This window comes from Heterodontus francisci, chromosome 13 (assembly GCF_036365525.1).
Source record: "Heterodontus francisci isolate sHetFra1 chromosome 13, sHetFra1.hap1, whole genome shotgun sequence".
NCBI lineage: Eukaryota > Metazoa > Chordata > Chondrichthyes > Heterodontiformes > Heterodontidae > Heterodontus > Heterodontus francisci.
Genome location: NC_090383.1, coordinates 58062380 through 58083859, shown reverse-complemented (window position 1 = coordinate 58083859; position 21480 = coordinate 58062380). Strand labels below are relative to the sequence as shown.

Sequence of the window (21480 nt, the reverse complement as noted above, 5' to 3'; positions counted from 1 at the left end):
TGTTTAGTTAATAAACTAATTTAAGAAGTGTGGAGGCGCATTTAAATATGGATTTGATTGGACATGCGTACCTGGTCACTATCTGTAAATCTCGAACTTGGATTTTATCAGTAGAGTTATTAATTTTCTGTAAAGAACACACAACGTTAGCACATAAGTAAACCAATTTATAAGTCTCAAGGAATTTAATTTTGTACAATCACCTGCTGAAGTTCCTTTAGGTCTCGCTGAAGAAAGGATGTTCTATGTGGATTAAGCAGCTCAATTGCAAAGGGTCTGCCTGGCAACAAAAGAAAAGGGGATAAAGAATCAGCTTCACCCATTTGGCAGAATATTGAACATTCCTAATGTAGGAACAGCTGTTCATCAAGCAAATTGGACAATTATTCAAAAATCAAACATAAGTTGCTCTGACCACCAAATAATTTGTAAAAACCAATAATCCAAAGCATCAATGGTATCAAGCCTCAGTTGAGTGGTAGCACTCTCGTTCCTGAGTCAATCTCCTTGAGCACATAATCTAGGCTGACATTTCAGTGTAGTAGTGAACAGGTGCTGCACTGTAACAAATGTCTTTTGGACGAGATGCCAAACCAAGGACCTGTTCCACATTGATGCAAAAGTACCCATGGACTATTCGAAAAAGGAGCTGGGTAGTTTTCCAGTTGTCCTGGGCAAAATTTAGCCCTCAACCAGCATCACTAAAATGGTATAAAAGCAAAATACTGCGGATGCTGGAAATCTGTCATTGAAAACTGTTGGCGAGACATTGGTCATCTCAATTTCTCTGCCCCCTTCACTCACTCTAACCTGTCCCCCTCTGAACTTGAGGCACTCCGTTCTCTCAGGTCTAACCCCGACATGGTCATCAAACCTGCAGACAAGGGTGGTGCTGTTGTTGTATGGCGTACCGACCTCTACCTTGCAGAAGCTCAACGCCAACTCACAGACACTTCTTCCTACCTCCCTCTGGACCATGACCCCACCACCGAACATCAAGCCACTGTCCAAAGGACTGTCACTGACCTCATCTCCTCTGGAGATCTTCCGCCTACAGCTTCCAACCTCATAGTCCCGCAAACCCAGACAGCCCGCTTCTACCTCCTTCCCAAAATCCACAAACAGGACTGTCCTGGCAGACCTATTGTGTCAGCCTGCTCCTGCCCCACTGAATTTATTTCTTCCTATCTTGACTCTATCTTCTCTCCGCTGGTCCAGTCTCTTCCCACCTACATACGTGTCTCTTCTGACGCCCTACGTCATTTTGACAATTTCCAGTTTCCTGGTCCCAACAGCCTCCTCTTCACTATGGACGTCCAATCGCTCTACACCTCCATCCCCCACCAGGATGGTTTAAGGGCTCTCCGCTTCTTCCTTGAACAGAGGCCCAACCAGTCCCCATCCACCAACACCCTCCTCCGCCTGGCTGAACTTGTTCTCACATTGAACAACTTCTACTTCAACTCCACTAACTTCCTTCAAGTAAAAGGTGTTGCTATGGGTATCCGCATGGGTCCTAGTTATGCCTGCCTTTTTGTGGGATATGTCGAGCATTCTTTGTTCCAATCCTACTCAGGCCCCCTCCCCCAACTCTTTTTCCGGTACATTGATGACTGTATCGGTGCAGTGTCCTGCTCCCGCTCCGAACTGGAAAACTTTATCAACTTTGCTTCCAATTTCCACCCTTCTCTCACCTTTACATGGTCCATCTCAGACACTTCCCTTCCCTTCCTCGACTTCTCTGTCTCCATCTCTGGGGATGTCTACTAATATCCATTATAAGCCCACCGACTCCCACAGCTACCTGGACTACACTTCTTCACACCCTACCTCCTGTAAGGACTCCATTCCATTCTCCCAGTTTCTCCGTCTCCAACGCATCTGCTCTGATGATGCTACCTTCCATGACGGTGCTTCTGATATGACCTTTTTCCTCCACCGAGGATTCCCCCCCACTGTTATTGACAGGGCCCTCAACCGTGTCCGGCCCATTTCCCGCATCTCTACCCTCACTCCTTCCCCTCCCTCCCAGAACCGTGATAGGGTTCCCCTTGTCCTCACTTTCCACCCCATCAGCCTCCATATCCGAAGGATCATCCTCCGCCACTTGGACGGCACAGTGGTGCAGTGGTTAGCACCGCAGCTTCACAGCTCCAGGGACCCGGGTTCAATTCTGGGTACTGCCTGTGCGGAGTTTGCAAGTTCTCCCTGTGACCAAGTGGGTTTTCGCCGGGTGCTCCGGTTTCCTCCCACAGCCAAAGACTTGCAGGTGATAGGTAAATTGGCCATTGTAAATTGCCCCTAGTGTAGGTTGGTAGGGAATATAGGATTACTGTAGGGTTAGTATAAATGGGTGGTTGTTGGTCAGCACAGACTTGGTGGGCCGAAGGGCCTGTTTCGGTGCTGTATCTCTAAATAAATAAATATAAATAAATTTCCGCCACCTCCAGCGTGATGCCACTACCAAACGCATCTTCCCCTTCCTTCCCCGGTCAGCATTCCAAAGGGATCGTTCCCTCCTCGACACCCTGGTCCACTCTTCCATTACCCCCACCACCTCGTCCCCGTCCCATGGCACCTTCCCCTGCAATCGCAGGAGGTGTAATACCTGCCCATTTACCTCCTCTCTCGTCACTATCCCAGGCCCCAAAAACTCCTTTCAGGTGAAGCAGCGATTTACTTGTACTTCTTTCAATGTAGTTGTACTCGCTGCTCACAATGTGGTCTCCTCTACATTGGGGAGACCGAGCGCAGACTGGGTGACCGCTTTGCAGAACACCTCCGCTCAGTCCGCAAGCAGGACCCTGAGCTTCCAGTTGCTTGCCATTTCAACACTCCCCCCTGCTCTCATGCTCATATCTCTATCCTGGGCTTGCTGCAGTGTTCCACTGAACATCAACGCAAGCTCGAGGAACAGCATTTCATTTTCCGATGAGGCACACTACAGCCTGCCGGACTGAAAATGGAGTTCAATAATTTCAGAGCATGATGGGCCCCCCATTTTACTTTTATTTTTAGTTGTTTTTTCTTTTTTACATTTTTTACAATTTTTTTTTCTTTTGTTTATTTCATTTCATCGTAGTTTGTTCAGTTTGCTTACCCACTGTTTTTTTTCATGTTTGCACTTGCTGCTGTTCAATCTTCAGTTCGTTAACACCCTATCTGTGCTTTGTCTTTCAACACACCATTAACATATTGTTTGTCTTTGCTCCATGACCTCTTGGTCAGCTATGTGGCCTTGTCCAATCTACACCTTCTCCTTTGTTATCTCTTGCCCCACCCCCGGCTCACTTGCTTATAACCTTTGACATTTCTAATATTTGCTAGTTCCGAAGAAGGGTCACTGACGTTAACTCTGCTTCTCTTTCCACAGATGCTGCCAGACCTGCTGAGTGGTTCCAGCATTTCTTGTTTTTATCACTAAAATGGTCATTTACTATTTGTGGATTTCTGCTTTCCCCAAACTGGCTGCTCAGTTTGCCTGCAAAATACCAAAGTCTCCACCTCAAAAATAATTCACTGCCCAGAGAACATGGAAAGGTGCTACATAAATGCAAGTCCTTTCCTTTTATTTAAAACTCACTCAATTCCTCCTACAGCAGCTCAGTGGTACTCAAATTTCGCCCCTCCCTCCCCACTTTTTAATGTATGTGACACACACCTTTTCCTTTAAAATAAATTTTAAAAGTACAGTCTCAGTTATTTACCTTCTTTCAGCCTTGAGTTCATGAAAGCATCATGTCTTCACATTTAATTATAGAAACAGGAGTAGACCAGTCTCTTGAGCACAGAATATATACATTGTGATTAACTACAAACTATCTTAGCGACACTTCTGCTTTCCATCTTCTCACTCTGACTGTCTGGTTTGCTCAAGGATGTTTCCTATTTTAAACAGCAGGCCTATGTGCCCTGTTGCATGTACTCCTCCTCAGAATATGTTAACTATTCACAAGAACATAAGAAATAGAAACAGAAGTAGGGATCAACCTACTGAACCTTCTCTGAACTGTCTCCAGTACAAGTATATCCCTCCTTAAATAAGGCCAAATCTGTTCGCAGTACTTTAGGCGTGGTCTCAACAATGCCCTGTACAATTGTAGCAAGACTTCCCTACTTTTATACTCCATCCTCCTTGCAATAAAGGCCAACATTCCATTTGCCTTTTTAATTACTTGCTGTACCTATGTGCTAACTTGTGTTTCATATGTGAGGACAACCAGATCCCTCTGTATGACAGCAATCTGTAGTTTCCATTTAAATAATATTTTGCTTTTCTGTTCTTCCTACCAAAGTGGATAACCTCACTTTTTCCCCACATTATACACCATCAGCCAAATCTTTGCACACTCACTCAATCTATTATGTCCCTTTGCAGACTCTTTGAGAAGGATTTTCCTTCCGGGGGCAGGAAACGGATATCTGGACAGTTTCTGGGTCCCAAGCCCATCCCCGGAGGAAGCAGTCACAACCCTAGATTCTCATGGGGCGGACCGCTAACTGGCTATAGGGCGGGCTGGGTGGCAAATTAGCAATCGTGGGGGCAGGAACGGAGGCGGGAGTGTGCAAGCACAGGCCTGATTTAAACAGACCACGGCAGCCAATACTGTGGCTGCTTTTTCATTGCATTTCATCTTTCTGTAGGAAAGATATCTCAGGAGAGGCGGAGGCTTGGAACCCCGGGCAGGGCAGCCTCTCAATTCACGGTTGCAGACCTTGAAGTTCTCCTTGAGATTGTGAGGGAGAGGAGGGAGGCAGGAGAAGGCCACCCTTCCAGACCAAGCAGGCCTGGATTGAGGTCACCGACGCTGTGAGCAGATGGAGTGTGGTCAGGTGGAGCTCGGTGCAGTGCAGGAAGAGGGTTCAATGACCTTATTCACTCTGGCAAAATGAGTGCAATGCCAGACCCCATGACAGGCCTCTGGGTATTCAACCTCCAGCAGACACTCCGGCTGAGGAGCCTCAGGGTACATGCTGCTCCTGAACATGGGAGACGTGCACGCCCAAAACACTTACTGACCCCTCAGAAAGGCTCAGAGCCATAGTGCTGCTGAGGACCTTCCAGCACTGAAAGATGCAGCTTCTAATGAATAGGAACAGCTGACATTGGCCATAGAGGACAGCAGTGCCTTATCACGCTCTCTGTTGTCCTTACAGGAGAAACAAGCATATAATACCCCCGGAAGAGCACAGACAGGTGGAGGAGCTCCATACCTGCACGTCATCACCACCTTGGAGGAGGGAGCCATGGACTTCGCCAAGGTTGAGATAATGAGGAAGTCGGGTAGGATGAGGTGGGCATCCATGGTGGAGATAACTACAGAGTACAGTGCGTTCATTAAGAGGGTGCATTGCACTCCACCCTGTCCAACAGCATACCAAAGACTGAGCTGCACTGGGAAGTCTCAGCATATGCAGAGGCGTCTGCTCTCCAAGCTAATTTTCATGATCACTTCTTGTGTCTCCCACAGGTGCAGACACCAAGACAGTAAGACCAAATCCCTCACCATCACTGTGCCAAGCGCAACTACAGCAGAGCTTAGACCAAACGTCGTCACACATTACAAGCACACCTTCCAACAGTGCAGGTACAATCACCTTGGTGTGTCCTCGTGCATGGTTAGATAGGGTGGCACTGGGTGAGGAACACAGCATTAGTGTGTAAGAGGAGATGCCAGAGGGAGCTGTGGACAGTCCCCTTCAGAGAAGGGAGGACAGACACAGCCCTACTCAGCTGGGGATAGATGCAGGGCCTCAGGAGTCACAGAAAAGAGGCTCCACCCAGACCAGCAGCAACAGATGTACTCCCACATGTCAGGGTTCCCTGACGCAGTGCAGGGCCGTGGACTGAGAATGGAGGAGTCCATCCAGCTCATGAGCACCACAATGGCTCAAGGCTTTTAACATTTGAGCTCCTCCATTGAGAGAGTGACCAATCTCATGGACAGCCATATGCAGCAATATTTGGAGTGCATGCAGGAACTGAACACGGACGTTCACAGGATGTATTCCACATTATGTAAACTTGACCAGCCAGTGGCGCTGATGGCAGGGATGTCTAGACACGGTGCCAACTGAACCCTGACTGGTGGCTGCTCCATTTATCTGGAGTGCCAGCCAAGGGCTGAGGCAGTCACCAAGAAGGATGAGGATGCCACCCCTCATGTGGCTCCAGCATCATCAGCCTCTTTGGCCCCTCTGACTGAGTGACGATCTATATAGCAGGGCCCCATGACAGAGGCCGCCCCTGCAATGACATAGGTGCAGCAGCTTCTGCAGGTGCTCCCACTGGCACCGCCACATGCATCTCAGCCGCAGGAGAGACAAGTGAGCAGGCTGCCTCCACTTGCTCTGAGGCCACAAGGGGAGCACTGTATAGAAGCGGCCGAGAGCAGAGGCCATTATGTCAGGCAGAGCACTGAGTGGGTTACGGGGGTGTCTTTCATTTGTATCGGTGTACTTTTTGTCTTTTGGAGCACCACGTAATTATTGACACATGAAGCCTGGCGTGTGAGCCTCCTTTTATTAATGGCAGTACAGGAAAGAGGGATTGAAATGGTGAAGGGGAGCAAGGGTCAGTGAAAGGGGACCGTGAAACCTCTGGGCAAATTTGCATCTCTCATTGGCAGTTAACTTGTGAGCTGTTCCAGGTTGCGTCTTCAATGGAAATGTCCTCACAGTAAGCTCAAATGGAGTTGCATACAGTGCTGTGCCGCCTGGGTCAGAGGGGCTCAGCTGAAATGAGCCTGAATCAGATGATCCCTGACGATGGCATCCGGATGAGGACGGTCCCCCCTCCCAGTGAGCCATGTATATTCAGCGCTTCACCGTCTTCAAGGTTCACACCTCTCTGGAGGGCCATGTTATGGAGAACGCAGCAGACCATGACCATGCGCGGGATCCTTGCAGCAGTGTACAACAGGGTGCGACCCGATCAGACTCAATATTTTCAACAATTTCAGATCATAACCTCTGCCCCCATTTTTGGACTATAACTGTTGATTCTGTTATGCCTATTTTCACCTCCTCTAGACCCAGCTTTTATCTCCTTACTTGTCCCATTACCATCTCCTTTTTTGCCTTGCACCATCCTCCCTTTTGTCATTTAATCTCTCCTGTCTTCCAGCCTATCACAGACCTTCCCTTTTCTCCCCACAAGCCCACTTCCCCCAGCTTTTGTGGCCTCTATATTTGCATAAAACCCTATATCTCTAACCTTTCAATTCCGAAGAAGGTCCATCAGCCTAAAATGTTCACTGTTTCCTTCTCCACAGATGCTGCCCGATATACTGAATACTTCCAGCATTTTGTGTTTTTATTTCAAAGGCTAATCTATCTTTCCTGAGGTGTGGTGTCCAAAACTGAATGCAGTATTCCAGATTTGGTCTGCCCAACACTCTAAAATTGTAGCATAACTTTCTCCCCTTTGTATTCCAAACCCTCGAGATAAAAGCCAATATCCCCTTAGCCTTTTTGATTATTTTTTTTTTTAAAAGCAATATATTGGCCTTTAGTGATGTGTACATGGACACGCAAATCTGTTGGTTTTAATTTTTTTCTATGTGATAATCAAAGCACTGTCATAATGTGTGCTGATTTAAAAAAAAAAAACCATTAACAGTGAACAGGGAACATTTTTCATCTTAAAAGACTGCAGTTCAATCCAATACTATGTTTCATGTGATGTGTCTTACTTTACATGAAGCTAAAATATAATTACCATTTCCCAAGGCTCTGACATCGACATCTTCTCTTCCTGAAGATGAAAAATTTAAATCTGCAGATGTAGAAGTTTTTCAGAATTTCAAATTATAGAGTTTTATAATCCAAGTTATAAATCGCATAATTACTAATTCATTACATTAATGCTATCCAATCAGATTAGAAGAATAGCAACATGAATACACACTTCATTACAAGGATAAACTGACTTAAATTAGATGGGAGGTAGGAGAAGAAAAGGATAGAAGAGCAGCTCCAGTCATGTGCTCTGGTTTATTTATTTTTTTATTTGTTTGTGGGATGTGGATGTCTCTGACTAGGCCAGCATTTATTGCCCTTGAACTGAGTGCCTTTCAGAGGGCATTTTAAGAGTCAACCACATTGCTGTGGGGCTGGAGTCACATGTAGACCAGACCAAGTAAGGACATAGTGAACCAGATGGTTTTTTTTTTTTTACAACAATCGACAATGGTTTCATGGTCATCATTAGACTAGCTTTTTAATTCCAGATTTATTAATTGAATTCAAATTTCACCATCTGCTGTGGTGGGATTCGAACCCATGTCCCCAGAGCATTAGCCTGGGCTCTGGATTACTAGTCCAGTAACATTACCACTACGCCACCGCCTACCCCAAATATCTCAAATGAATTTAAAAGAATGCTTTTCCAATGTCACTACGTTCTTCCTCTCTCTATGCAGCACCCCCGTTGTCTGAGGGTTCCTAATCACGTCTTAGGCTACGATATCACTATGGGGCAAGGTAAAGAGGCAGGTTCCACGAATTACCTCAGCCGCTGTGGGGACTGAACCCACGCTTGTTGCCGTTATTCTGCAGCACACTCTAGATAACTGAGCTAACCGACTCCTGTCACTACATTGAGATATCAAAATAATTATTAACTCAATTTTCCTAGACAGTTATTTAAAAGAATAATCTGGTTCAAAATATTTGAAGTGGGAGTTAACAAGGGAACAGATCATGCACATTTCATTTTTCTTTCTCTGTACTTCATGGAAAGGTTATGTCGTAAATGTAAGCAGAGACTCTTAAGTATTTAACAATAGCAGGTCTGCATGGTTTATCAGAACAAGAGATTTCCTTTCATACTATCTGCTGAGCTAAAAATAGCTTGACTGCTGCCTCAGTGGTCTCTCACATAAGCATACACAGTCAACAGTGTGAGTCTGTAATGTGTTGCTGGCTTATGTGATGTGTGCTGATTCTCTGCAAGCCTTTAAGAGGGAGCTAGACCGGTTCTTGGCTAGGGCAGAGATTGCATATAAAAGTTAAATAGATTTACAGTTAACATACACATGGTGAATGTGATGATCTAGATTGGTTTCAATCGCCTGAGGGGGTCAAGAGGAATTATCCAGATTCCTCCCCCCTACCCATTGGCCCTGGGTTTTTCACCTCTCCCAGCAGATTACATACCTGCAGTGTTTAGTTTTGATGTTCTAGACATCATGAGTGTGGGGGAAGGCTTGATGGACCAGCTGGTAGTTTCTGTATACTCATACGTAACACTTGTAAACATGGTCATAACAAAATTAGTCATATTATTTGTTGAGATTCCTTGAACATTCTTGGTGAACACACAAACACCCAGGTGAACATTCAAAAAGTGAAACTTCATTGAACTGCAAGACTGTAGCTGTAGCGCTTAACAAACTGTTTCCTTCAAAGGAAAAATCAGTCTTACCAGATCGATGCTTCACTGGAATTACTACAATTGTAGTGCTATGTGCTATAGTATTGCCTGACCTCTTTGCTTTTGTGAACCTTCAAACTGTAAATAAAATCTTAGTTTTAGCACGTCTTCAGTTATCTAGCACTTGATGTTTTCCATCTTCCAGACTGACAGTGCACCTCACTGCAATTTACTGTAAACAGGGAAAATGTTAGCTCTGAGCTATGTATATTAAGTCAGACAACCACATCACAAGCTTGGATCATGGAAAGTCAGATATCATCATTGAGAGCGACAGAGCAACGTAAAAAGCATTTAAGCATTTTCTTTTATACAGGTAACTTACTATCTACTTTAAACATCTTCTTCAGTGGCTCTCCTATAAGTTCCTCCACTGAAGACTCCATTTTTCTTTCTCCATCAATTACCCAAGGAGTCTGAGGCAGAGTCCTGGAGAACTTGTTATATCTGCCTGAGAGAAACATGGGTATCCACTTTTTAAATCTTCAAAAAAAAATTCTCATGGACTGTCACAATTGCTAACAATGGTACAAGATGTTAAGTCAGCAAAGTACAAAGTTCAATGAAGCAAGATAAAAGGACATTTTACCTCCTTCCAACTACCCTCACATATAAAATGGTTCTATATTTCTGAACTGACAAAACTCAGCTAACTGAGCTGCCATTAGTTAAATGCTTAATATTTCATCAAAAGTAAGCTGGCTTCAAGTTGTTCCTGAATGAGTTAGGGCCAATATTACATGGATTTCAGCTTTGCTATGTGGAAGTACAAGGGCCCCCAAGTTATAAAACAGTGTTAAATAGTGTAGATAAAGGTTATACCTGTATGATTAAAACAACAGCACACAAGCAGAAAGTACATTTCTCACTATAATACTAACATTTGCATGGGAGCAAAATTAAAATGTTTAAAATTGGTTACAAATCATGCTTCATATCAGGGTTCACTGTGCCTGTCTTGCCTGGGTTTTTTTTGTTTCAAAGGCTTATTTAACAGATATAATGTCTGGTCTGGGGAATGCATAAACACTAATTAAAAGATTATGTTTCTCCAACTTCCTAAAGCAAAATTTATTGCGAAAGTGGTTAAGAGCACTGCTTTAAGATGCAGACATCTTGGGCTTGATTTTCAGTCTGGGGTCGGAAACCTGACGCCTGGATCATTTCCGGATCCTGACCCTCCGCAGTCTGTATCGCTAATGGTGCCGGGCACTGCATGGAGGCAGGAATCGGCTCTAGATTGCAATGGTCAAAGGCAGACGGCAGCCACTACTTACAAAGGCAAGGCTCGCCGCTACCTCACGGAACGGAGCAGGCAGGAGACCAGAGGGCCAGCAGCCTCACAATGCAAACAAATTGGCTAAATGATCAATCGGAAGGTACTTGACCCGCTCTGCTTGAATCACTACTTTTCCATTACTTTTATTCATCAGCTCCCGACAGCTGAGCATTTACATGCCCTAGACCATTCGCTTTTCCCAGTCTCCAGTTTGAAATTCTCCTTCTGGCCCTCCCCAGCCCGTTATCAAGTTCTTTAAGGAACTTAACAGGCCATTAATTAGAGGCAAGCAGTTTGCAGGCTCTCCCTCCCCTCACTTTGAAAATAGCAGCATGATCTGGAGTCGTCAGAATACTGACACACCATCCGGGAGCATTATTTTCAAAGCGCGCCCGCACTTGACCTCATCCCCCAGGCGTTTGAAAATCAAGCCCATAATGTCCTCAATATTTAAAATCACTGATTTACAAATCACAGGAAAAGAGGAAGTTCAAGAAATAATTTTTGCAATGCCTTACCTGCCACATAGACTGAATGGTGAGTGCACTGAATTTCCTGAACAACACAGGAACCTTTCGGCGGTTCAAGCTGATAAGGAAACTGCCTGTCAAAGATCAAAACACAATGAATGAGATTTTAATGACACAGGACCTTGGTCACGATTTCATTAAATCTACAGTTATATTATAAATTCACCTCCATAAGCTACTTTTCAAAACGATTTCAAGAATTATTTTACATAGAATCCACCCCATGAAATTATTTTGTGTGGCACATTACATAATAACTCAGCTTTTGTGCACTTTTACATTTTTGGAGCAGTTCTGTGCAAATAACTTACAAAACAATTTAAGATAGCTTATTTCAGGAAATCAAGCTCAAATTTACTTGTATTTCTGTGATAACAACAATACTGAAAAGTTGTTCAGGATTTGTGAGTTTTAGAAACAAAATTCTCCTCTTCCCTGTTTAGTCTCAGTCTTTGAGTTGGTTGTGAGGAGAGCAGGAAGCCAGTATTCATCTCTGCTGATACTGCTCCATATCCAATCGCAACAATAGAGAGTTGCCTCAAGTGATTCTTCCACATGACTTTCATTCTTTTCTCCCTCTCTCCCTGTTCTCAGTTTGACATCTGTACATTGTATGACCAATAACCACAATTGAAATTGGGAGTCACCAGAATGTCCATCTGACCATTCCTTTGAATGTTAACATTCTGAACTGCAAGGTTGTGGGGGGGGGGGGGGGGGGGGGTGGGTGCGAACCCACCAAGCCAAAAAAGAAAAAGACTTGCATTTATATAGCGCTTTTCATGACCACTGGATTTCTCGAAGCATTTACAGCCAATGAAGTATTTTTGAAGTGTAGTCACTGTTGTTATGTATGCAATCAACATCAATTTACCACAGCAAGCTCCCACAAACAGCAACGTGATAATGATCAGATAATCTGTTTTTGTGATGACGATTAAGGTTTAAATATTGACCAGGACATCAGGGCTACCTCCCCTGCTCTTCTTTGAAATAGTGCCATGGGATCTTCTTTGTCCACCTGAGGGCAAATGGGTCCTCAGTTCAACGTCGCATCCAAAAGGTGGCACCTTCAACAGTGCAGCACTCTCTCCGCACTACACTGGAGTGTCAGCCTTGAATTTTATGTTCCGTAAACTTGAGGCCCATCCAAAACTCTACTGCCCACGTCTTAGCTTGCACGAAGTCCCATTCACCTATCATCCCTGTGCTCACTGCACTACACTGGGCCCCGGTCAAACATAGTCATGATTTTAAAATTCTCATCCTTGTTTTCAAATCCCTCCATAGTCTCACCCCTCCCTATCTCTGTAATCTCCTCCAGCCCCAGAACCCTCAGATATCTGCACCCATCTAATTCTGGCCTCTTGTAGTACGGACAGAGTGCTGCGCTGTTGAAGGTGCCACCTTTCAGATGAGATGTTGAGCTGAGGCCCCATTTGCCCTCAGGTGGACAAAGATGATCCCATGGCACAATTTCAAAGAAGAGCAGGGGAGGTATCCCTGGTGTCCTGGTAATATCCCCGATATTAATCGCTCCACCATTGGTGGCCATACCTTCAGTTGCCAAGACCCTAAGCTCTGAAATTCCCTCCCTACACCTCTGCACCTTGCTTTCCTCCTTTAAGAGGCTCCTTAAAACTTACCTCTGACCACGTTTTTGGTTATCTGACCCAATATCTCCTAATGTGGCTCGGTGTCATGCTTTGTACTATAATGCTCCTGTGAAGCGTCTTGGGATGTTTTATTAAGTTAAAGGGGCTATATAAATATATAAGTTGTTGCGACATTGTTAAGTCCTGCAGTAGGACTTGAACCTGGAATCTCATGACCCAGAGGCAACAGTACTACCTACTAAGCCATGGAGGACATATGAAGATATTAGGGTGACCCAGAGATTGATCAAAGAGTTGTGTTTCAAGGAGGCCTTTAAAAGGAGAGAAAAGTGGAGCAGCAGAAGGGTTTAGGGAGGGAATTCGCAACCTGGGTTTAGGTAGCTGAAGGCACAGCTGCCAACGGTGGGATGAAGGAGGGTGGTTGGTTGGGGAGTGGGAGGAGGATGTACAGGAGATCAGAGTCAGAGAAACAGAGAGTTTGAGTGATGTTGGGATTGAAGGGCTGGAGGAGGGTACAGAGATATAGAGGCCACAAATTTCAAGATGAGAACTTTAAATTTGAGGCACTGTGGATCCAACAGCCAATGCAGGACAGCAATCACAGGGATGATGTGTGAGAAGGACATGGTATGGGATAGAATATGGCAGCAGTATTTTGGATCTCAAAGTTTTTGAAGGGTGGAGGATAGGAAAGCACTGGAATATTCAGGTCTGGAGATAACTGGAATGGATGAGGGTTTCAACAGCAGACATCCTGAGGCGAGGGCGAAGGTGGATGATGTGAAGGGGGTGGAAGTAGGCGGTCTTTATGACGGAGAAAAAAAAATAGTCAGAAACTCAACTCAGTTGAATAGGATGCTGAGGCTGTGATCAGTCTCGTTCAGCTGCCAAGGAGAGCAATAGAATCAATGGCAAGGAAAGGGAGTTTGTAGCATGGTGCAAAGATGATGGCTTCGGTATTACCAATGTTTAGCTAGAGGGAATTGCAGTTCATCCAAGACTGGAAGTCAGACAAAGCAGTCAGAGAACAGTAGGACAACACACCAACCTTTAACAACAGTCCTTCAGGTGTAGAGTGGAAGGTGGGTCACAACTCCTACAGACATCTATTATTGAGATTCTGATGATCTTGTATTTGATCTTCACTTTTGAAATTTTGACATCTGGTCCTTCATTACATTCAAGGCCCATAACCTATTCCATTGATCTCATATTCCAAATTCATATTGCAATTACATTTCTACATCATTCAATCTTTTTGCATTTCTGTATGTGTTTTTCCTTGTCTCTAGGGTTTTCCTCAGAATATTTGTTCATTACCCAATGCACATCATAAATTTATCTTTCTATCTTAATTCTGCATAGAAACTATCTATTTACTAAGAAATACATAAAATGAAATTTCATGTAGTTTGGGGAAAAAAAACTTGTCTACACTCACTGAAGGAAGTCATCATCTTTTATCTTCTCCAAAGCTTTCACCACTGCCATTCTAGTGAATACTGACTGAAAAGAGAAACATCCGTTATAATTGGTTCTCAGAACCAAAGGTATGTGTACAGGATGTGGCAAGATGTATTACATCATACGTTCACTTTACAGCACAACACTGATAACAAGTCACATGACTTAGCAATCAAGTCTAATTCACATTTAAGCTCTAATCCAGAGAAATACTTTGCTGCGATTTTCAGAGAATCACTGTGGCAGTTCTCACAGGCTGCATCATCCAGGGAGAAAGTGTTCCCACATGCAGCACAATTCATATACAATAAAGATGTATGTACCATAATACAGACATAACACCAATTAACTTTCTATTTAACTGTGTACATACAAATTCACACAAATACAGCGGAAAGTTCAAAAAGCAAGAAGTAGGGGTTAGGTTCATTTTATTATCCCCACCACCTCCCCTCCCTTGCCTCTCCACCTTGTTCTCCTTTCCCCTTTTCTTCCGACCTCAACTCCAGTCGGAAGGTGTTTAACTTGTACCAATCTATCCATCGCGGCTGGTCCACTGCTTGATCATCTATTTTTTCCAACCAATTAATTTGTGCTACCTTCACTTCCAAACCACTGAAATAGTCTATTTTCCAATCCAACACCTTTGCCTTGGACACCTCTTTTTCTTTATCTAGTTTTGGGAAATAATGACCACAACCAAATCAAAGTTCCAGGGTTGTACGTGTATGAAACAAATTTAGAGCCCAGAAATGTCCGACACTGCCACTACTCAAGTGCTCCTACTCCACTGCAACAAGATGGCCACTCACCTCCCAAATGATCTCTAGCTGTGGGTGACCACTACCTGTAATGTGTCATCTGAGAACACTTCCTGCTCCCATAGAATGCAGAATGTCCCCATCTGTTTCTCCAGTTGTTACACCAAGCTAAAATGAATCTACCTTGTACATCACCAAAACTGCCTATTTCTACCTCCGTAACTTCGCTTGACTCCACCCCTGCTGCAGCTCATTTGTGGCTGAAACCCTCATCCACACCTTTGCCACCTCTAGACTTTACTATTTCAATGCTCCCCTGGCTGGCCTCCCATTTTCAACCCTCCATAAATTTGAACTCATTCAAAACTCTGCTGCCCATATCCTAGCTTGCACCAAATCCCATTCACCCATCACCACGGTGCTTGCTGACCTACAGTGGCTCCCCATTTGGCAACATCTTGATTTTAAAATTCTCATTCTTGTTGTCATAGCCTTCCATGGCCTTACTCTCCCCATCTCTGTAACCTCCTCCAGCCCCACAAGGCTCCAAGATCTCGGATTTCCTCCAATTCTGGCATCTTGTGTATCCCAGTTTTAATCGCTCCACCAGTGGCAGCGATACTTTCAGCTGCCTGGATCCTAAGCTCTGGAATTCCCTTCCTAAACATCTCCACCGCCTTACTTCTCTCTCTTGCATTAAGATGCACCTTAAAGCCTACCTCTCACCTGTCCTAATACCTCTTTGTGAGACTCAGTGTCAAATTTTGTTTGATATTGCTCCTGGAGGCCCTTTGGGATGTTTTATTACATTAAAGGCACTTTGTAAACTCAAGTTGTTGTCCATCCCAGATAATTGCAATTTCCAGTAAACCCCACAATGCAGGTTGCACACAACAAATAAATTGGCTAAAATTGCTCAGAAACTCAAATAATACAGTAGCTTCAAGCCAACCACATTTCAAAGCCAAATTTCAGCTCAAGCAACTTGCCTCAACACATTCAGCCGTCTTCTCACTCCACTGGCCTTTTGCCACTCCTAAGGATGGGGTCCCAGCTGAAACACCAACTCTCCTTTTTTTTCCTATGTAGGCTGAATTAATTTGCACTTCGAGCACTTTGCTTTACTTCAAATATACAGATATTCTTGGCTTTTCTGTTTATCTTTCAAATTATCAAGATTTGCTACCGTTGTTACGACCGAAGCAGGAGTGCACTGTCTTTCTCTAGTTCCACTTTTAATGAAAGTTTTTTTTTTAAAGTCAGGATCCACATGAAATGAATCAGAGTCAGTGCAAAGATTACTTATGAGACCAGCATTTTCACTGCTAAACTACTAGGTTGCTATCAAAACAAAAAAACGATAAAATTAATTTAGGTTGACCATCAAAAATGACATTAAAAGTACCTGCTTGTTTTTTGTTGGTCTAAAGCAGTCGCGGCATATGGTGGCCCTAGAGTAATAACAAATACCATGATTAAGAAACTTCTAACAAAATCACAGTTTTACTGCACAGGTTTATCAGTTTCCTTTACAATAAATGAAGTAGCGATATTTTTAAAAACACTGGAGTTCTAGCCACACAATCTCAGATGACAGTCATAGAGTCATACAGCACAGAAACTGGCCCTTCGGCCCATTGTGTCTGTGCCGGCCATTAAGCACCTATCTATTCTAATCCCATTTTGGGACTTGGCCTGTCGCCTTATATGCTATGGCGTTTCAAGTGCTCATCTAAATACCTCTTGAAAGTTGTGAGAGTTCCTGCCTCTACCACCCCTTCAGGCAGTGTGTTCCAGATTGCAACCACCCTCTGGGTAAAAAATCTTTTCCTCAAATCCCCTCTGAACCTCCTGCCCCTGACCTTAAATCTATGCCCCCTGGTTATTGACACCTCCGCTAAGGGAAAACGTTTCCTCCTATCTATCCTATCAATGCCCCTCATAATTTTGCACAACTGAATCAGGTCCCCCCTCAGCCTTCTCTACTCTAAGGAAAACAACCCTAGCCTATCCAGCCTCTCCTCATAGCTGAAATGCTCCAGCCCAGGCAACATCCTGGTGAATCTCCTCTGCACCCTCTCCAGAGCAATCACATCCTTCTTATAGTGTGGTGACCAGAACAGTACACAGTACTCCAGCTGTGGCCTAATTAGCGTTTTATACAGCTCCATCTGAACCTCCCTGCTCTTATATTCTATGCCTCGACTAATAAAGGCAGGTATCCCATATGCCTTCCTAGCCATCTTATTTACCTGTGCTGCTGCCTTCGGTGATCTATGGACAAGTACACCAAGGTCCCTCTGACCCGGTGTACTTCTGAGGGTCCTACCATCCATTGTATATTCCCTTGCCTTGTTAGTCCTCCAAAAATGCATCACCTCACACTTCTCAGGATTAAATTCCATCTGCCACTGCTCCGCCCATCTATATCGTCCTGTAATCTAAGGCTTTCCTCCTCACTATTTCCGACACCACCAATTTTCGTGTCATCTGCAAACTTATTGATCATACCTCCTATATTCACGTCTAAATCATTAATGTACACTACAAACAGCAAGGGTCCCAGTACCAATCCCTGTGGTACACCACTGGTCACGCTCGCAAAAACAACCCTCAACCATCACCCTCTGCCTCCTGCCACAAAGCCAATTTTGGATCCAATTTGCCAAATTACCCTGGATCCCATGGGCTCTTATCTTCTTAATCAATCTCCCATGCGGAACCTTATCAAAAGCCTAAGTCCATGTAGACTACATCATCTGCTTTCCCTTCATCTACACACCTAGTCACCTCCTCGAAAAATTCAATCAAGTTTGTTAGACATGATTTTATTTTATTTTTTTATTTAGAGATACAGCACTGAAACAGGCCCTTCGGCCCACCGAGTCTATGCCGACCATCAACCACCCATTTATACTAATCCTACACTAATCCCATATTCCTACCACATCCCCACCTTCCCTATATTCCCCTACCTATACTAGGGGCAATTTATAATGGCCAATTTACCCATCAACCTGCAAGTCTTTGGCTGTGGGAGGAAACCGGAGCACCCGGCGAAAACCCACGCAGTCACAGGGAGAACTTGCAAACTCTGCACAGGCAATACCCAGAATCGAACACGGGTCGCTGGAGCTGTGAGGCTGCGATGCTAACCACTGCGCCACCCTCCTGTGATCTCCCGCAACAAAGCCAAAGACTATCCTTGATTATTCCCTGCCTCTCCAAGTAGAGATTAATCTTGTCCCACAGAATTTTTTCCAATAATTTTCCTACCACTGATGTGAGACTCACCGGCCTGTAATTACCTGGTTTATCTCTGCTACCCTTCTTGAATATTGGTACCACATTCGCAGTCCTCCAGTCCTCTGGTACCTCTCCTGTGGCCAGAGAGGATTTGAAAATTTGTGTCTGAGCCCCCGCAATCTCCTCCCTTGTCTCACAGAACAGCTTGGGATACATCTCATCTGGGCCTGGGGATTTATCCACTTTTAAGCCTGCTAAAACAGCTAACACTTCCTCCCTTTCAACGGTAATTTGTTCTAGTATATCACAATCCTCCTCCCTGATCTCTAACTTACATCATCCTTCTCCATAGTGAATACACAGATGAAAAGCAATCATTTATAACCTCACCTGTGTCCTCCGGCTCCACAGACAGATTGCCATTTTGGTCCCTAATGGGCCCTACTCTTTCCCTGGTTATCCTCTTGCCCTTAATATACTTATAAAATGCCTTAGGATTTTCTTTTATCTTGCCCGTCAGTGTTTTTTCATGTCCCCTCTTTGCTCTCCTAATTACTTTTTTTTTTTAAAGTACTCCCCCTAATATATACTCGTCTAGGGCCTCCGCTGTTTTCAGTGCTCTGAATCTGCCATAAGCCTCCTTTTTTTCCTTATCCATTCCTCTATATCCCTTGACATCCAGGGTTCCCTAAACTTGTTGATCCTACCCTTCACCTTAACAGGAACATGTTAGCCCTGAACTCACTATTTACTTTTTGAATGACTCCCACTAGTCTGATGTAAACTTTCCCACAAGTAGCTGCTCCCCGTCCACTTTGGCCAGATCCTGTTTTATCATATTGAAATCGGCCTTCCCCCAATTCAGTACCTTTATTTCCAGTCCCTCTTTGTCCTTTTCCATAACTACCTTAAATCTTAGAGTTATGGTCACTATTCCCGAAATGCCCCCCACTGACACTTCTACCACTTGTTCGGCTTCATTCCCTAGGATTAGGTCCAATATCGCCCCTTCTCTTGTAGGACTTTTTATGTGCTGGCTCAAAAAGCTCTCCTGTATGCATTTTAAGAATTCCTCCCCCTTTAAGCCTTTTGCACTAAGACTATCCCAGTTAATATTGGGAAAGTTGAAATCCCCTACTATTATTACCCTATTATTTTTACACCTCTCCCACATTTGCATACATATCTGCTCCTCTATCTCTCCCTGACTGTTTCGAGGCCTTTAGTACACTCCCAGCCAAGTGACTGCCCCCTTTTTGTTTTTAAGTTCTACCCAAATGGCCTCATTTGAGGAACCTTCTAAGATATCATCCCTCCTTACTGCAGTAATTGACTCCTTGATCAATAGTGCAATGCCACCTCCTCTTTTACATCCTCCCCTGTCACTCCTGAAGATTCTATCCCCTGGAATATTAAGCTGCCAGTCCTGCCCTTCCCTCAACCATGTCTCTGTGATAGCAATAATATCATATTTCCATGTGTTAATCAATGCCCTCAATTCATCTGCCTTACTAGTAAGACTCCTTGTGTTAAAATAGATGCAATCCAGCCTTGCATTGTTCGCTTGTGCCTTAACAGATCTATATTTGCTCTACCTTCCAGACCTGTTCAAGATCAGCAGATCTCTAATTGACAAAAGACTGGACACAGTGATTTTCCAGTTTTATTCCCTTTATCTCAAGTAATTCAAGTTTAAATTAGAAAGGGATTGTTGGACCTGTGTTGTAAGTTATTACATAGACTGGAGAAGTACCATGGATCACTTCCTTACCCACAGAGTTAATTACAGCTGTGAAAAAACACAGCACAGAGTATATTTAGGGAAATTCTTAAGAGTTTTATCTGGAGTTAAGGGTATGTGCCTTCACTCACACCAAAAACTGTTGCATTTCATTCATGCCAATGTACCTCTAAATTTCTTCTCATTGTGTGCGGTCTGTTCATTTGAATGCGCAGTAACTTGGAATTTTTTTGCGCGGCCACGCATGCGCATTATCTTAAAGGGGACAATTCTTAGTAGCCTATGCAGTACCTTTTGGGTTGCTTGGTGATCGCGCACACACGCAGCTTACAGGAACATTGATTCATGCTTGTTTATTGTTGGTCTAAAGGAGTTGTAACATATTGATGCCCTAGATCAGTAAATACTATGATGAAGGGAAATCTAACAAAAAAAAACAGTATCTGAGCTGTGTGGCTATTTCTTGCTCTTGAAAGAGCTACTCAGCTCATTACTGGAAGTTAGTTTGTATAACTTTGAGAAGTTGTGGCACTATGCAAATAGTCCCAGAATAAATTATGCACCATCTTGCCTTTACTTCAGCAAGGCATCATCAATGCTTCTAACAAAAAGTAACAAGGTTCTGATACTGGTGTGCCTAGGTGTTCAAAGCTCAAAAGGCAGAAATTATTCGGGAACAAAGCAACTAATGTTAAGTATTGCGCTCCGTATAGAATATTTCTCTCCAAGTTCAGCTTGGTAGATTTAACAGTGTCATACACACAAGAAGTGCGATGATACAAAAATTACGAACAAAATCTGAAGAGTTATAAAAATTGACTGTCTTTAAAAAAAAAACCTTTTTTATTAAAAAAGTGAACAATGCGCTAATATGGCCACCAAAGAAAAAAAGGGTTTGGCCTCTGTAAATTAAACTGTCAGACAGAGACAAAGGAAAATGTTCAAAGCCAGGAGGTGTCAAATGCACCCATCCTTAAAACATTTCAGAATTGAATGTCTCCTTCTGAAACAAAAAGGGTGTGAAGTAGCCACATCTTGGGCCATTGTGCGATAATCATGAGGAAGAGACCAAAGCGTTGCCTACCAGGAGGTGAGAAGTAACAGTTTTACCTTAAACAAGCTGAAGAGTGTGCGAGAGCAAGCGAATAAGCGAGAGAGCGCGCACGCTACACTATACAGTGAACTAGAAATTATCTATTGACTTCAAATGAACTTTCAACCAAGAAAGAAATCTACAGTCACCTCAGGCCTGCAACCAACGAGAACTTGAGTTCCCAAGAGAATTCAACAGGTTTACCGTGACCTCCTCCATGCCTACCACCCACTTATAATCACTTATCCCTTTTTCCTTTCTATCTGTCTCTTCTTGTGTGCATGCGTGTGCGAGCGTATGTGACAGTGGATGCG

At 43.9% G+C, this 21480-nt stretch overlaps 1 protein-coding gene across 3 annotated transcripts in view; it reads right to left on the bottom strand.

The window, feature by feature from the left end:
- pus10 (pseudouridine synthase 10) overlaps positions 1-21480 on the bottom strand; it is a 97437-nt gene that overhangs the window by 18278 nt on the left and 57679 nt on the right. For all 3 annotated transcript variants that reach the window (XM_068044874.1, XM_068044875.1, XM_068044872.1), the window contains exons 8-14: positions 16492-16537; positions 14303-14367; positions 11234-11319; positions 9762-9887; positions 7721-7777; positions 204-280; positions 72-127 (exon numbers count right to left, since the gene is read on the bottom strand). In XM_068044874.1, the coding sequence (XP_067900975.1) occupies positions 72-127; positions 204-280; positions 7721-7777; positions 9762-9887; positions 11234-11319; positions 14303-14367; positions 16492-16537 (513 nt within the window). The remainder of the gene's footprint in view (positions 1-71; positions 128-203; positions 281-7720; positions 7778-9761; positions 9888-11233; positions 11320-14302; positions 14368-16491; positions 16538-21480) is intronic.